This window comes from Cydia splendana, unplaced genomic scaffold, assembly GCF_910591565.1.
Source record: "Cydia splendana unplaced genomic scaffold, ilCydSple1.2 scaffold_59_ctg1, whole genome shotgun sequence".
Lineage (NCBI taxonomy): Eukaryota > Metazoa > Arthropoda > Insecta > Lepidoptera > Tortricidae > Cydia > Cydia splendana.
Window position 1 is genome coordinate 572920 of NW_026946895.1, and position 18608 is coordinate 591527.

The 18608-nt window shown below is 39.8% G+C and overlaps 1 protein-coding gene across 1 annotated transcript; it reads right to left on the reverse strand.

The window, feature by feature from the left end:
• Nucleotides 1-12389: 12389 nt before the first annotated feature.
• Nucleotides 12390-17708, reverse strand: LOC134805778 (uncharacterized). Its single transcript, XM_063779002.1, has 2 exons — nt 17250-17708; nt 12390-13926 (listed from the first exon to the last, which is right to left on the reverse strand). Exons 1-2 carry the CDS (start codon nt 17467-17469, stop codon nt 13076-13078), a joined length of 1071 nt encoding a protein of 356 aa, XP_063635072.1. The 5' UTR covers nt 17470-17708; the 3' UTR covers nt 12390-13075.
• Nucleotides 17709-18608: the final 900 nt, after the last annotated feature.

Sequence of the window (18608 nt, forward strand, 5' to 3'; positions counted from 1 at the left end):
ATCACGATGGAGTGATAATGAGTAGATTAGGATTTCTGGTGACCAACTCCTGACTCCATCATGAGAACCTGGACTTCATCGAGATCGATGGTGCTCGTCGGGGCAAATCTATTGAGCCCTAACACGATGGAGTTATGATGAGTAGATTAGGAGTTCGGTGACCATTCCTGACTCCATCATGAGAACCTAGACATCATCCAGGTCGTCCGGGTATAATAAAAATGCAAACCCTAACCATAATTCAAGTAACACTGAAAATCTGTCACATAAGCGAGAGTCGGTTGTTAAAATTAAATATGGTATAAAAAATGTACACCCTTGGATCAAGATTTTCTAATCATAGTATACAGCACTTCTCGGAACTCTCTCGATGGTTACGAAAGCAACGAACGCCTGACGGTCGAGCACAGGTCCGTCCCCTAAGCGCACTCGGCGGAGACTGAGCGCGCGGTGTCAGTGCAGCGTGATTTATACGTCTTTTAAAAAAATATAGATTTACGGCTAGGTAGGTCCTATAGTTATGTTTTTTTTTTTATGAGTAAACATAAAGTTACAATTTGATAAAATATTATTTTTGGGGCAAAATATAAGTCCAATTTGCGATAAAAAAATGTAATGTAACCCTGTTTTCACCAAAAAAATTAAGAAAACTCGGAAGGTATTTTATCAATTTTTTTAAATGAATCTTCGATTTTCAAGCATGTCAGCCCCTCGTACAAGATATGGTGAGTTGAATTGTAATCATTCATGTACCAAATGATTCTTGTTTACTGCAAAATTGAGAACCGAAACGACCCTTCTCACTGCAAAATTTGAAAAAGACTGCTAAGAAAACTCATTTATTTTAGGTTCAAAAAGAGAAAATGAAATTTTGAACGTTTTCAGCCCTTAGTTTAAGAAATGATTATTTAAGTACGTTATCAGTTTTTGAATAAATACTAATAGTTACGTCGTAATCTTAAATGAAAAAGGAAGCATTTTGCAAAATACGCTCGTCTGTAGGAGTAAGGACTCTTAACGTCGAAAAATCCGCAGTCCCTTCAGTGTCGTTATATAGAGTTTACACTGTATTTATTAATTTTTACGTGGTTTACTATAATAATACTAAGATGTCTGGCTTACGTAACTTAAAAAATAATTAGATTAAAAATATACATTTCTTATTGACAGAATATATTCGTAAAAACTCACACATACAATATACAGAATACAAATTATTAAAAATATAAGAACTGTTTAAAAATATGCAATTGGTAAGAATATTGTATACTTACCTACCACCACCTACCAGATCATGCATGGCCAGATTTTAACGTAAAGTCTTTATACTCTTTATTGCTTTTATTTTTTTAAGCACTTTAAATTTATTGCTATCAAGTTATATTAATAAACCATAAAGTATTAGTATTTGAAGTCTTATATAAAATACTATTTTGATAACTAGCATAGGTATACCTATTGTATTTCTAATTTTCTACTCGTATTTGCAACATTGCAAGCAAAAACTACCTGGTCAAAAAGGGTTCTGTAAACCGTTTATTGAATTTCGACTCTATGAACCACGGAATAAGGTTAAATATGACGGAAACTCGTCATGAATCTTTTGTCTACTAATCTGACTCTTAAGTACGCCGCGCCGGTTCGTTCCTTCGCTACTCGTCAAGGACGTGTCCGGAGCCACGGGTAAATAAGATCCGTTTCTTCGAATACCCGTTTATCCGTGGAGACGGATCTTAATTAGACGTTTCTTAATTACACGTGCGGAACGGGCCAGAAAACCGTGTACGTGTTATTCGGAAACGGGTATTCGAAACGTGTAAACGAAACACGGACTCGACCGCGAGCCCTATTAAGAATCAAAGTGAAGTTCAGGCCAAAGCCACAGAATGTGGTTCCGTACATAATATTTTTTGTATTGAGGAAGTGACTAATAAAGAATCTAGTGATATTGATAATGATTGTAGGCCTGGTTGTTTAGACATTGAAAAAAACCTGCAATTCTGCAACGAAATTAAAAATTGGGCCATTAATTATAATAGAACTCACCAAGCTACTAAAAGCCTAATACAAATAATCAACAATCGACTACCGAATACGTTGCCTACAGATTCACGACCGCTTCTCAACACAGAATCAACTATTAATATTTATCCTCTGGGAACTGGAAAATACTGGCACAACGGATTAATAAATTCATTAAAACATTGTCTTCAAACTTCAAACTGCGATTTATCGTTAATTTCGCTAAATGTAAATATAGACGGACTGCCTGCTTATAAGAGTTCAAAACTTCAAATGTGGCCAATTTTGTGCAACATCTATGAGATACCAAAACTGCATCCCATTATAGTTGGAAATTATGCAGGCCATGACAAACCATCATAGGAGTTCACGTGAGGTCACGTGACGAACGTCAGAACTGTCATACGCACTTTTCGCTCGCTCCGTGATTTTTATTGAAAAACCAACTAAAACGTAATTTTTGGAACCTTAATTCGATATAAACACGTAGCCTAGTATCAGTGCTTACTCAAATTAAATAATTGTATGGTGTGCAAATGTTGTAGTGGCAAGAAATCACAGTTTTAAAATCGGTGTTTAGTGAACCAACTGTAACTTTATAACATCAACAGTGCGGGTCAGCTGCCCGCTGACAGCGAATCAGCTGTTAGTAACTGCGCGTGCGCAAGAACGGTGTGTTAGTGATTTTCGCTGGAACTAGAACCTTATTCCCAAGGCGTACAGTAGAATTCACAATGGCAAGCTGTGGAGGATTGTTTGAATGAAGTAACCAACGGGAGATTTTTGAACTGCTGCAACTGCCAAAAACCGTACGACCTTATTTGTGCGAATGTTTCAGAAGTCGTTTATAGTAGCATGGGACCGGCACAAAAAAATTCGTGGAAATGTATTGAGTGCAAATGTGCCGAGCCTAAGATGGACAACACAAACACGCCCGCACGGTGTGATAATGTAAATATGTGCCGGGGCGGGCGGGCCCAGTTCGTTATGAGCCCCGCGGAGACCGTGGGTGACAGCTCCGTCATGGAGGTGTCCTATACGGACGGGCATCCACACAACACCACTCCGCGCGATAACGGGATGGACTCGACCCGTGTCACCGACATGCAGCTGCTGGTCACCGAGCTCCGACTTTTCCGCGAGGACATGCGTGCGATGAGCCAGGAGATACACGCTCTTCGTACTTCCCTGGAAAGTCTAACAGCAAGGATTGACAGCTGCGACAGGCGGATCGACAGTTGCGAGGGCCGCGTCGACGCGCTTAGTGCCCGTGTCGAGTCTTTGGAGACAAGACCCCAATTTAATGACGCCGCCCCTGACGCCGCTCTCGTCGAAACTGTGTCGCAACTCAGGCTGGAGCTTAATGACTGCGACCAGGAGTTGTTATTAAATGATCTTGAGATAACTAGTGTGCCAGAGAGTAGCGGCGAAAGCGCGGTGCATTTAGTAACAACCCTGAGCAAGAAATTGGGGGTCGAACTCACCGAGCACGACATCGTCGACGCTGCGCGTGTGGGGCGCGCGCCTCAAATGCAGGAAGGTATCCAGGGACCCGCAGGGCGGCCGCGACCGCTCGTGGTGCGCCTGGCGCGCCGCGCCGTCAGGGACCGTCTGCTGCAGGCTGCGCGGGTGCGCCGTGGTGCCACCACGGAAGGCACCGGCATCCCCGGGCGAACGTGTAACTTCTACGTCAACGAACGGTTGACTCCTCACAATCGACGTCTTTTCTATAAGGCACGGGAGCTGAAGCAGCAGCGTTCTTGGCGGTACGTCTGGACCCGAGACGGAAAAATCTTCGCACGGCAGCAGGCGGGCACGAGTTCGCCTCGACACCGCATACGCACCGAGCTGGATCTGGATCGGGTTTTTGGCTCACGATAGGTTTGCTCATGTTATTTAGCTTGACCTGTAGTTTGCTAGTTCTCTTGTCAACCACCATTGTTTGTCTGCCACTGTTCCTGTTGCCGCCACACACTTATCACACCATTGAAAAGCGCACACTACACGAAAACAATACATACACGCATTGCACTCATTATTTTAATCAAAACACAATGTTCACACTCCGCACATTACATTTTGTAGCACATTCTATTGTATTTACACGACTCCCTACATATTTTATACAACTACACGCCGAAAAACACTTTTGCATAACTAATAACCTCAAACTAAATTCGTTCCCGATCACCGCGCTTGTTTACAATGCAAAACCGGTCCTGTCTTGCTGTCCGCTTATTTATTTTGCCACTTATCTTATTGCAAGATAGCTCGAAATCAATTACAAATCGGTTTGTTCAACGCGGGCTCAGTGGGCACAAATCACGATAATTTTATAGCGACTTGCACTCGATTGGACATGGATGTGTTAGCTATTAATGAAACCTGGCTGAGAGGGGGGGATGAGTGTCGAGCCCCTGTGCTCCCGGGGTGCAGGTTGCGTCACACCCCACGACCACATGGTCCACGGTCACGTGGTGGGGGGGTTGGGTTCTACATAAAGCGTAATGTCACTGCTCGTAACTTACCACATCCCGTAGATCCAAAACATAGGACGATTGAACAAATGTGGATACACATGACTGTGCAAGGTAAAAAAATTGTAGTAGGTACAGCGTATCGCCCACCTTGGCAGGACGTTGACCTATTTTTAGACGCCATATCTGACACGATTAGCTCAATGAATAATTATGACCATTTAATACTGCTAGGTGACTTTAATATTAATTTATTTACTGCAAACGACATTAAAACAACAAAGCTTAACCATTTTTTATCTAATACCTTTAATTTAGCACAAATAGAAAATCAAACGAACTTACCTGTAAGTGACGTTCGATGATTATTAAACGAGGTAATTCGCCTGAGAGATTACACTAAGTTTACATGTAGTAGCACGAAGATAGTGCTGCCATCGTACACCCTTTTAGAGCAACTATTAAAAAAAAAAAACAAATTTTATTTATACCCTGTGGCGGGTACTTCATAATCTCATACACTTTTGGTACCCGGAGCCCATCGTCAACTCATACATAATATATTTCGTGAGGAAATAGGGCAACTACAGAACTCGTTCTGTATAGGGGTCTGGGTGGGTGTGTAATCTCTCAGGCGAATTACCTCGTTTAATAATCATCGAACGTCACTTACAGGTAAGTTCGTTTGATTTTCTATTAAACTCAGTAATTCGCCTTTCGAGATTACACTAAGTTTACATGTAGATGTTTAGAGCTTCACGAAATATTTAGGTAAACTGAAAATGGTTCAACTGAAATAAACAAAGTATGAAATCAACTTATTATGTACTATATTTCAGTTCTAACAAATCGTTTACATTGCGGTTTTTCTTAGAAAATAACCATATTTACATGTTAATTAATGCATAATGAATAATCAACTAGTATAATACCTATTTTATTAAGTATTATGTTGAGGTCATACTGCAAAGAGACCGGGCGAACGACTCTGACGTATCAGGTAATACTTCCCTGTTATAAAATTTAGCAAAGGATGCCGAGTTACCTGTCCATCCTGCGGTTCTTTTTATAACATCTATGCTTACGCCAAGCTTGTTGGCAGCAGACGTAGATGCATACCTGGTGCTGTGAGAGCTGAATACTGAGGTGTCGATCCCGCTCTCCTGCAGTGTGGCCTTGATCCAGCGACTCAGTGATTGAGAACATACATTTCTATATGGCTTCCTTAAGCTAATGAATAAAAACTCACAATCTGTTTGTCTTTTATCGGCAGTAGTTTTTAGATATTGTTCTAAAGTTCTAGCCGGACAAATAGAAGGCCTTTCGTCGAAGTAAGGAAGAATCAGTAAAGGTTGTGACCTACCAACCGCAGAAGTTTTTATTTTATCAGAGATTTTGATTACAAATTTCTCACCATTATATTGTTGTATGTTAGACACTCGAATCAAAGAAAGGGTCTGTACGCGATGCGCAGTGGTCAATGCTAGTAATGTTGCTAGCTTTTTGGATAATAAATCAAACGGCAAGCTTTCGTTCGGATAATGATTACTTAGGAAATCTAAAACTACCGCTGGGTTCCAAGTAGAATTATACCTTGGAAGGGGAGTTCTCAATTTATACACTCCCTTCATGAATCGTTTTATCTTTAAATCGTTCATAAGTCCAGAACCTACTATAAGACTTATAGCTGATTTCGCTGAATTAATTGAACCGTATTTATTATCTTGATTATAAAGTCTTACTAAAAATCTTAATATATCCTTAACGGACGCATCATAAAGATTGACGTTAATTTCTTGGCAATAACAAAACCATTTTTTAATACATGGTTCATACTGACTAATTGTATTGTCCGTCAGCGAGGCTAACATCACGTCCACGGCTTCGGGAGGAGCGCCCTGCCTCAGGAACGCCGTCCGGATAAGACAGCGGCCACCAGGGTAAGGTTCCGCTGAAGTTTGTGTTCGGCCCTGTAAGGCGAATGCAATAAATTAGCCTCTGGAGGAAATACCAAGCTATTTGAAACTTGTAGTTTCTTAAAAAGTGGAAACCACGGTTGTGTGTGCCATAAAGGTACAACCACAATACCCTCCGCTTTATTATTTACTATTTTCTGGAGTACTTTTAATATCATAGAAAATGGTGGAAAAGCATAGAAGAAGAAATTATTCCAAGACAATGTAAAAGCATCAACTTTGAATGCGTCTGGGTCTTTATGCCATGATACAAATTTCGCACATTTTTTATTTAGACGACTTGCAAACAAGTCGATTTCTGGTCGTCTAAATGTCTCACAAATCAGATTATAGGCTTCATCAGCGAGCTCCCACTCAACATCTGCATGAACTCGGCGAGATTCGGCATCGGCAATCAAATTCTCAGTGGAGCTTATGTAAGACGCAAAGATATATATGCGTCTTTCTTCGCACCACTGCCAAATCTTACGGCTTAGTGCATTCAGATGCGGAAACTGAATGCCTCCAAACCGGTTTATGTATGCTATTGCCGTAGTATTATCAATACGCAAAAGTATCTCGCAATCCGTGAATTTACTGGCAAAAATTTTTAGACCAAAAAATGCAGCTGTCAGTTCCAAAAAGTTAATATGCTCATTTAACTCTTCTTTTGACCACTGACCACTCGCTGTTTGATCCGAGCAACTAATGCCCCAGCCCGTACGAGATGCGTCTGAAAAAATCTCTAGCCGGTAATCGCCTGACCTTATCGGGTTGTTACACTTATCAATATTACGTAACCACCAATTAAAATCGCCACTAAGATGATTTGATATTGACATGAATTGATTATAATCATCATTATCTTTTAGACAAAGGTATTTTTGTCGTTCGAACATTTTTGTATAAACCCACCCGTACTGAACGGCTGGGCATACAGACACTAGCAAACCAACTAAATGTGCAAAATCTCGAACTTTGCACCTTTTCATGTTAGAAAACCGTATTATCTCACGCTTAATTTTTAATTTTTTATCTTTCGGAATGCTAATTGTTAATGCATTGGAGTTAAAAACGAAACCTAGGAAAGTAATGCTTCGACTAGGTGTACCGTTACTTTTTTCTAAGTTTAGTAGAGATAATTTGTTTATTTGTTTATTTGTTTATTTGTTGCATACAATTAACACTTACAGTTCAACCTTACGTGCTAATTGGAATTACATTACTTAATAGCTAGCAACATGCATTATTCGAATAAATAAGTGAGTGAATATATTATAAGTAACTACATTCGATTTAAATCTATAACACATTACTGACATTACATTAGGAGTATGACGTTATTACATAAAAGAGATCAAGGGAGTAAAATAATTGATTAAATGTCATTGAAGGATAATTAAACCGTGGGATTGCAATAATTAATTAAATGTCATGTATATAAATAAATCAAGGAATTGCAATAATTAATTAAATGTCATGGATATAAATAAATCGAGGAATTACAATTATAGTACAAAGTCATAAAAATACAAATTCGGGTAAAGTCAAGCAGCACAATATGGGCAATTTATTAAAATTAAAATTAAAATTAAAATTAAGTCAGTCGTACATAAGCAATGTCAAATATTTCCAGCGAATACTTATTATAGCATATTAGGTAATGGAGCTAGTGGTAACGATTGATTCGATGTACCGATTTGATGCGCCTAGAAATTTAGACTCCGTCGTGAAAAAAATATCTAGGTCGTTATCGCTGTCCAAGATGTTGTTAAGCAACGTTAAAGCCTGGTGAAGAGGGGACGTAGCAAGCAGGCGCGTCCGACCTGGAGGTACAGCAAAGAGACCACGGCTACGGGGCCGTAGCTGTTTCGCGGAGAGACGGGGAACCCGCAGGCTTATTTGTAGTAATAATGGTGGGTTTGTTACTTGTCCCCGAATTAATTGAAAAAAATATTTTATTAAGTACATATTTCTGCGTGACTCTAAGGATATATAATCTACCATACCTAAAACGAATAGGGTGGGATAAAGAAGGGGATAAAAGCCATATAACTTCTTATAGAGGAACCTTATGAATGATTTTTGGACTTTCTCTATTAGAACCGTGTACTGTTTTTCATGGGGACTCCAAATAACTGCGTTTGTTTCTAGTTTACTTCGAACGAAGGCGTTATAGAGTACAGTCATAGCATGCTTATTATTAAATTGCTTCGCTTGACGCATGACGAATCCCAGGCATCTGCGGGCTTCGTTACAGGTTATTGTAATGTGGTTATTAAATGTGAGCTGAGTATCAAACCATGTTCCTAAGTCTTTAATTTCATTGACGCGTTTCAAAGGCTTGCCCTCTATGACGTAAGGATGGGTTATAGGGAGTCGAGCTCGCGTGTATGTGATAACCGAGCATTTGTCATTGTTAAGGAATAAGCCATTGTCACGCGCCCAGGTACAAACTTTGTCTATGTCAAGTTGCAGTAGGGAAAAGTCTCGATTGCTGTTAATTGGCATAGCCAATTTTAGGTCATCCGCGAATAAGAGGCACGATGAATGACTTAGTGCTGTCGGTAGGTCGTTCAGGAGAATTAAAAACAGAAGGGGCCCGAGACTACTTCCCTGCCCGATCCCCGATGTTACCAAAAACGGAGTAGATCGCGCGCCTTCATACTGAACATATTGCTGTCGTTTCGAGAGGTAACTAGCTACGAACTCAAGTAGACAAGTACCAAAACCTGCAGCAGATAGCTTTTTTAGCAACAGATCGTTATCAACTTTATCAAAAGCTTTCTGGAAGTCAAAGTAAGCTGTGTCTACTTGCCTCCGTTGGTCAAGGTTATTCGATATGATGGAAACGATATTAAGAAGATTTGATGTAGTTGAGCGCTTCGGTAGAAATCCATGCTGCTCGTCACAGAACCACCCATTCAGCTGCTTATACACTTTGGCGTAGATTATGGCTTCGAATACTTTCCCGAAGACCGATAGCACGGCAATCGGCCTATAGTTGCGGACATCGGATTTGGATCCTGATTTATGTATTGGAAGAACTTTAGTTGTTTTCCAAACCGTGGGGTATGTTCTATTTTTCAATGCTAGGTTAAATATATATTTCAGTGGTTGGATAAGTGCTTCACGACAGTCCTTAATAATGAATTGTGGTATTCCATCTGGACCTTGAGTATGCTTGGGTCGCAAGCGGTTTATGGCCGTTCGGATATCCACGTCACTAATGTCATCAATTGTGACGTGTCGGGTGCTGGACATTGGTGATTCGGCTGTGGCAGCCTCTGAGGCCGCAAACGCATCGAGTTTGGGGACATTCTGTAAGAATACGCTTTTGAAGAAGTCGGCAAAGGAGTCTGCGACCTCTTGTGCTGACATGTTGCTGAATGTTGCTGGAAGGTTACATTTACGCTGTCGCTTTATGTATGACCAAAACGATGAAGGATCCCTCACGATACTTACTTGTAAGTTGTTAATGTATGAACGCTTATCAGTTTCGGTTTTAGTATGTACTAATTTACGGTAATAAGTGAAAAAAGCATAATACAATTGGTTCCCAGTTTGCTTATATAACTTATGGTACTCGTTTTTTAATTTATTTAAATGAATAAGGTCGCGAGAAAACCACTCGGGGTACTGCTGGTTGGGCTTATTTTTTATGGGCCGCTTAAGGGGTATGCATTCATTAAAATACTTGTCCAGAATACTATAGAAACATTGAGTGCAATCATTTACATCGAACATATCCCGCATTATAGTCCAATCCGAGTTAGCAATATTTTCATACAGAAGAGGATAATTTGCTTTCCGGTAGTTTCTCTCTTGGGCTCGGGTATCGTCTATGACGCTATCGGTAACACGTTTACTAAATAGGGTAGAAACTGACATTTCGATATTAAGAGGATTATGGTGCTGCTCGGTCGAGACCAAACCCGCGACAGCCTCAGTAACCGTCACTTGAGTGGTTTTATTTGCTAGCACTAGGTCCAATAACCGGTTATGACTATTAAAAATGCTGTTATATTGTACTAAGTTACAGTGACAAATAAAACTTTCAAATGCATTTCTTATGCTGACTGAGGCGGAATACAAATTAAAATCACCAACTATAACGGTTGGGTAGGAAAATTCAGTTAAAATTTTTTCCAAACATTGAAATGCTGAAAGGTAATTAGTTTCGTGTATGCGCGGCGCTAAGTACAACACGCATAGTATAAATCGGCAGTGTCCCTTAGTGACGAGCGCGCAGATGATCTCGTCCTCGGGTCGAGCGCCGCAGTCCAATCGGCGCAGGGTGTAGGGCGCACGCGCGGCGAGCAGCACTCCGCCTCCGCCGCGGCCTGCGCGGTCGCATCGTAGTACACTGTACTCGCTTGGGAATAATTCCGAGTCGTAGACTGTGTCATCAAGGCGCGTCTCGGTTAAGGCTATTATATTATTTACGAAAGTAGTCAGTATGTTTTTAATAGTCGATACTTTTCCTTTTAGTCCGCGTACATTCTGGTAAAATAGATCTATTTTACAGGATTTGGGGGGTTTGGGGGCTTTATGAGCGATAAAAAGTCCGTGGATTACTATTGTCTGTTTTAGTCTCTTGTGTTGACGCTGTTGGTTCCGAGCCCGAGCCGATGCTGTTGTCGCAGGTTTGCTGACTGTGCTGTGCTAGTTCAGTTGGTTTATATTCTTTGCCATTTATGAACAGTTTGTTAGGGGTCATCCATTAATTACATCACACGTTTAGGGGGAGGGAGGGGGTCAAGAAAATGTGACATGTTGTGACAAGGGGGAGGGGGGAGTCACAAACTTTGTGACGTCACTGTAACTTCATCAGTAACAAAAAATATTTGAACTATTTTATTCGCTGTACGGTTAAAAAACAAGTTATTGGAACGATTATTCGTTTTAATTTTCTGGCCTAATCAGTTTTGGTTTATAAAATTACTATAGGTAAGTATTACTTTTGTGAAAAATATTTTGATAAAATATTAAATCAATATTTGCCGATATCGTTGAAAAAATGTGACGTCACACCAGGGGGGAGGGGGTCTGCCAAATGTGACCAAGTGTGACAAGGAGGGGGGAGGGGTCAAAAAACCTAGAAATTCGTGTGATGTAATTAATGGATGACCCCTTAAGGCGTATGATTGCGTGTTTTCCTTCTTTGCGTGCAGACACTAAACATTCTCTTAAGTGTTTTCTATTTTTTAATGCTGACTGGTCAAGTACTTCGGAGACGGCATATCCAGTGTTATTAAAACAATAGGCATTTTGTAGTACGTACTTCTTCATCCGTAGACTGATCAGCTCCAAGATAATAGGGCGCCGGTTCCCTTTTCTTCCTATACGCCGAGCAGATTCTATGTACCCATTGATGTTTATGTTTAATATGTCCTTGAACATATTATCAATGCGATGATATAGGTCAGTTTCCTTTTCGCCGTAGTGTTCAGCAAGACCGTATAAAACAAACTGTTTCTGAGAGGGTACGGTATTTAATTCTTGTATTTTACTGTACTGACACTTTATGTTGTTTAATTCTATTTTAATAGACTCGTTTTCGCGCTGTAAGTCTTCAATTAGGGCGTTTGTCGATTCAAGTTTCTGTTTTAACATCTGCTGATCCAATATTAGTATGTTATTTTTTTGTAAAAATTCGTTTTTTAGCTGCTCCACTGCTGTATATATTTCTGATTTTATTAGACGATGGATGTTATTTGTAATAGTAATGTTAAAATTAGCAAGTTTAGAGTCGAACAGCGCCCCTATTTGGTCGATAGTAATTGATTGGTTCTGCTGTGAACAATGTGGGGATTCAGTATGTTTGTTTTGCTGGAACTCGAGATCGAGGAGTGCGTCGACTGACATGTTAGTATCATCTAATGATGTTATATCGTATTGCTTTCTGACCGGGGTATTATCGTTTTATTACAAAGCCAAGCGATTCCAATAAGTCTTTGGTTTGTTTGAAATTTTGTTTGCATTCGTAAGGGCTGGAACCAAAAAGACATATATCGTCTAAATAAATTACAGAAAATAACCCTTGTTTTCGTAAATACTCCACAACCGGACGCATAAGTTTTGTGAATACGTATGGCGCTAAATTCAAGCCAAAGCACAGTACTTGAAATTCATACAAACGCCCTAACCATTGAAATCGTAAGTATTTTCTGTAGTCTTCATGAATACTTATTGAAAAATAAGCATTCTGAAGGTCCAATGTACACATATAAGTGTCTTTAGATAAAAGACGCATCAAAGTCCTGTAATCCTCAATTTTGAAGTGTGGCGTAGGAATAAACTTATTCAATTGCTTCAAATTTAGGATAAATCTATTCTGGCCATTACTTTTCTTAATTAGAAAAATGCTTGATAAGAATTGACCCTCGCATGGCTCGCACTGTCGAACAGCGCCTATATTTATGAGTTTAGTAATTTCATTATTCATTTCTAACTTATGCTGAGCCGACTGTGGTTTATTTACAGGTATCTGTGACTGGACGATATCAATGTCAACTGGCAAGCGTAAGCCTCTGACCCAAGATAAAACTACCGGGTCATTAGTTACGCGTTGCCAATTATGGTAATAAAACTGTAGTGTACCCGCCTGCGACTCGCTGCTTAGCGCCGACTGGCGGTCGGCTTGCTGCTCCGCGGGCGAGGGTCGCGGCGCGCGCTGCCGCGCGGCGTCGCTGCCGGCTGCCTGCGCCCACCAGCCGTCGAGCTCGTCCGCGCGTACGCGCGCCGAGGTGCCGGCGGTGGCGGGCCCCGCCAGTTTAAAGCCCTCGAAGGTCCCGCTTCAGCCGGTCTGCTCTTAGGTGGAGGCTTCGGTTTCGTTGAGGCGGGTCTCATCTCCGCGCCAGTCTTCGTTATCGCCTTCATAGATTTCAGTTTCTCTGAAAGATCCGTACCAAAAAGGAATTTATCTCGTTTCAGGTCCTTTATATTGTCTTTGACGTCTTTGCTAAGACAAGCTTGCAAGAAGTTCCTTCTAGCTGAAGTCTCTTCGTAATGTATATGGCATAACAAGCGGCCTGCATCGCTGAGTAGCTTCAAACTTTCTTTATTTTCTGTGGCGTCGGAATGATTTTCTAAATTCGACGACATTAAGTCGGCTATACATGTCATGACGCAAGCCATACTTCTCTGCTTTTCTGATAAAATAACGTCTCTCTTAAGCGCGTTTTCGTTGACCGCCGCTTTGATTTCAGGGTTTATTATAGGACTCTGCAGTAACGTCAGATTCTCAGGAATGTCGTGACCGGAAATAATTTCCTTTTTGACATCCTCCTTTAAACCATTGATTAGTATATCGGACCATCGGTTAGCAATATCCTTGTGCACAGCCTTGCTAAATATTTCTTCTTTAGCAGGTTCGTCACCTAGAATATTCAAAATACTCGGATCTAACTCCGGCGATGTTTCCAGCTGAGGATCCAGGACTGGAGATGGTTGGTTTTCCTCTTGGGGTCCTGAAAAAACCGACACAAAATGTCTAAGTAAAAATAAATCCCATGCGCAAGCCTAGAAACAGTTTTTCAAACTGCTTTATTGCCAGACTTTGTAATAGGTAAGTCGATTGTATTCTGGATACACTGGAGTAAACTTTTGATATCATCAGTAGCTGTCTCGCGGACTCTTGCGACTGCGCATCGAGGTGGCAAACCTATATACTACGATACAACCTTACAGATCGATCTGAAGTATATTTTAGGTTAGTATGTAGCCTTACAGGCACAACTTTAGCCACTAATGTTTACCAGTAAAATAAAAATCCCAACAAAAACATAAATGTGAAATGAGAGCCAAGTTCAATATTAAGAATATGTGTCGTTGTTGACTCGCTGACAAAAGAATTGAGATCTATATGGATGCCAAGTTCTGTGTTGTGTAGAAAATCCTGAAATTATAAAGGATTTGACATGGCTAGTTTTTACCAACAAACCAAATTTTAGAAAAGTAGCCTATACGTAAAAACTAGCCAAGACAAATCCTTTATAATTTCAGGATTTTCTACACAACACAGAACTTGGCATCCATATAGATCTCAATTCTTTTGTCAGCGAGTCAACAACGACACATATTCTTAATATTGAACTTGGCTCTCATTTCACATTTATGTTTTTGTTGGGATATCATTACTTTTTGTACAGAAATTACTATAGTAGGTATTCATCATAAAAGCAGTTTGCCTAAGCTGAAAAGGAGACCCTCGCTAACGCGCGGTCAATTGTTAAAAAGTTTCAGTTTTCAGATTTTTTTCTTTTTTATACGCCTAATAGTCTACCTTCATGCCAAATATCAAGTTTCTAAGTGATCTAGAAGTGGGTTAGGTTTTTGGTCTATAAGTATTAATTATTATTTTTCCATCGAAATATCAATAATTTCCAGTTTTCAGATTTTTCCCTCTATATACACCTAATAGTCTACTTTGATGCCAAATATCAAGTTTCTTGCATGTGCATCGGGTGGATGTGCAACTGAGACAAGCTATGAGATACATAACAGGAACCATCAAGAGCACCCCCGTAGAGTGGCTACCTGTGCTGAGCCACATAGCTCCTCCGCACTTAAGAAGGCAACATGCTTTGGTCCGAGAAGCTCAGAAGATTCTGGCCAACCCAAATCTACCCGCCTACGACGATCTCAAGAACCCTCCACCCAACCGGCTGATTTCACGTCAACCGCCACATAAGACTGCCTCGATACTCTTAAACACCTCCTTCGACGTTAATGAGAGATGGGCCCACGAATGGAACGAGAACTTGCCCGCCAACCTAATGACAAACATCGACCCTCTAGAAAAACCAGCAGGCTTCTCACTACCCAGACGAAATTGGTGCCAGTTAAATCGCCTACGAACGGGTTGGGGTAGAAGTCGTGAGTTCCTGCACAGATGTGGCTGGAGAGAGTCGCCAGCATGCGAATGCGGGACTGCGGTGCAGAGCATGGACCACATTATCCGCGAATGCCCACTCACCAAATACCAGGGCAACCCCGGGGACTTGTTCACCCTAGACAACAATGTCACCCAATGGATCCAGCAATTGGGCGTACTGCTATAATATACTATACTCGTATATCATATTATGAACGATTGTATTTTTGCCATACGAATAAATAAATAAAATCAAGTTTCTAAGTGATCTTGAAGAGGGGTTAGGTTTTTGTCTATAAGTATTATTATTTTTTTCCATCGAAATATCAATAATTTCCAGTTTTCAGATTTTTCCCTCTATATATACCTAATAGTCTACCTTGATGACAAATATCAAGTTTCTAAGTCATCTAGAAGTGGGTTAGGTTTTTGGTCTATAAGTATTAATTATTTTTTTTCCATCAAAATATCAATAATTTCCAGTTTTCCGATTTTTCCTCTATATACACCTAATAGTCTACCTTGATGCCAAATATCAAGTTTCTAAGTGATCTAGAAGTGGGGTTAGGTTTTTGGTCTATAAGTATTAATAATTTTTTTTCCATCAAAATATCAATAATTTCCAGTTTTCAGATTTTTTCCTCTATATACACCTAATAGTCTACCTTGATGCCAAATATCAAGTTTCTAAGTGATCTAGAAGTGGGGTTAGGTTTTTGGTCTATAAGTATTAATATTTTTTTTCCATCGAAATATCAATAATTTCCAGTTTTCAGATTTTTCCCTCTATATACACCTAATAGTCTACCTTGATGCCAAATATCAAGTTTCTAAGTCATCTAGAAGTGGGTTAGGTTTTTGGTCTATAAGTATTAATTTTTTTTTTCCATCGAAATATCAATAATTTCCAGTTTTCAGATTTTTCCCTCTATATACACCTAATAGTCTATCGTGATGCCAAATATCAAGTTTCTAAGTGATCTAGAAGTGGGTTAGATTTTTGGTCTATAAGTATTAATTATTATTTTTTCCATCTAAATCTCAATAATTTCCAGTTTTCAGATTTTTTCCTCTATATACACCTTATAGTCTACCTTGATGCCAAATATCAAGTTTCTTAGTGATCTAGAAATGGGTTAGGTTTTTGGTCTATAAGTATTAATTATTTTTTTTCCCTCGAAATATCAATAATTTCCAGTTTTCAGATTTTTTCCTCTATATACACCTAATAGTCTACCTTGGTGTCAAATATCAAGTTTCTAAGTGGTCTAGAAGTGGGTTAGGTTTTTGGTCTATAAGTATTAATTATTTTTTTTCCATCGAAATATCAATAATTTCCACATTTCAGATTTTTTCCTCTATATACACCTAATAGTCTACCTTGATGCCAAATTTCAAGTTTCTAGGTCATCTGGAAGTGGGTTAGGTTTATGATCTATATGTCAGTCAGTCACAAAAATGCCGGTTTTTAAACGTTAATTTATCAGTAACTGTTTGAGCTACGTTTATGAAATTTTGTATTTTGGACAAGCTAAGGGGCTTGAATACATGTGCCAAATTTCATTAGTGTAGATTAAGTAGGTTTCAAGTTGTGAAGGGGTCAAAAGTAGCTCGAAATGGTTCGTGTAATATTACACACGGTTGCTGCGTCGCCAGTTCCTTTTTCTTTGAACTTGGCTGGACACGCTACCGCGTGTCTAGATTCGCCGAATAAACAAGCCTACGTAGCAGTGCATAAAAAAGTACGTAGCTACACTCTTGTGAACAATAAGTAGGTAGACACCTACGTCAAGATCGTATAGGTTCCCCGCCGATAGGGGGCGCGTGCGCGCGCTCGAGCCAAGGTCAAGCGCGCCTGCGTTACCTACGTACCTACAAAACCACGCGTAATATAAAAGAAACATTAGTATATAGTACCTTCGGTTTGCGGCACCTCCTGCTCGGAAACATGATCCACGCCAAGCTCGTTTACCACTTCCTCCTCGTACTGGTCTGCATCCGACGACACCGAACTCCCCGACTCCGAATCCGACGACTCCTCTCGGCGTTCCCGTCGCACTTTTTTCATTTTCTGCTCCAACTTCTTTATTTTCCGTGCATAGTATTCTTCATCATCCCTAAACTTACGTTTTCCCATGGTAAAACACACGAATTACAGCCAAATATTCGAATTAAAACACTTAGCACGGGAATAGCGTATACGATGGCGGCGACACAAAACGTGTATGAGATTATGAAGTACCCGCCACAGGGTATAAATAAAATTTGTTTTTTTTTTTTTAATAGTTGCTCTAAAAGGGTGTACGATGGCAGCACTATCTTCGTGCTACTACATGTAAACTTAGTGTAATCTCGAAAGGCGAATTACTGAGTTTAATAGTAACAGAGCCAACACATTTCACAAATACCAGCCAAACACTGATTGACGTGGTTTGCACCGATTTAAATGCCAAAAAAATAAATATTGAGCACGTAGGGTCACTTTTTGGGCACTGTATTGTTATGTGCGAGTTCACTATAAGGCGGAACAAACCTAAGCCCTACACTATACTGTACAGGCCCCTTAATAATATTAATCTCGCACTCTTTGATACTGATTTGCGTGGTGTGGGGTGGGATCTGATGTCTGCGATGCCCAACGTAAATGATAAGGTCGAAGCATTAGGCAGGCACATAGTTTATTTATTCGATATGCACGCACCCATCAAAACATCCATAATAAAAGGCCCCTCATATCCTTGGATCACTGACACAGTAAAACTAATGATGCGTATACGTGACAAGGCTGCCGCAGATTATCATAAGACAGGTTCAGAGAGCAAAAAACTGTATTATAAGGACCTAAAGTCAACTGTAAATAAGGCTATATACAATGAAAAATCGGCATACTTTAACCACAATATAAATAATAAAATTAAGGAGCCTAAATCACTTTGGAAAAATCTTAAATCTACTATTCTGCCTAAAAATAATATAGAATTGCCACCCACTTTCAGTGACCCCGATATTATAAATAGTCATTTTTTGGACTTACCAATTGCATCACAAGTTAGTATTTCGCAGTTAACTTACTTTGAATTCAACAGGTATAACAAGTCTATATTTCACATTAGACCAGTTAGCTCCGACAATTTGCTAAAAATTGTGTCTAAACTCAAATCGAATGCAGAGGGACATGACCTAATTAATTTAAATATGCTACTCATGACATTTCCATATACTGTAGACTTATTGACTGATGTGATAAATACCTCTATTTTAACATCCACTTTTCCT

What these genes read in the sequence shown, in the direction of transcription:
- LOC134805778 (XM_063779002.1), bottom strand. Translation starts at nt 17,469, where the DNA reads ATGGGAAAACGTAAGTTTAGGGATGATGAAGAATACTATGCACGGAAA. An exon ending in GGAGGTGCCGCAAACCGAAG is followed by an intron (nt 13,927 to 17,249) that starts GTACTATATACT and finishes CGGTTTTTTCAG; the next exon opens with GACCCCAAGAGGAAAACCAA.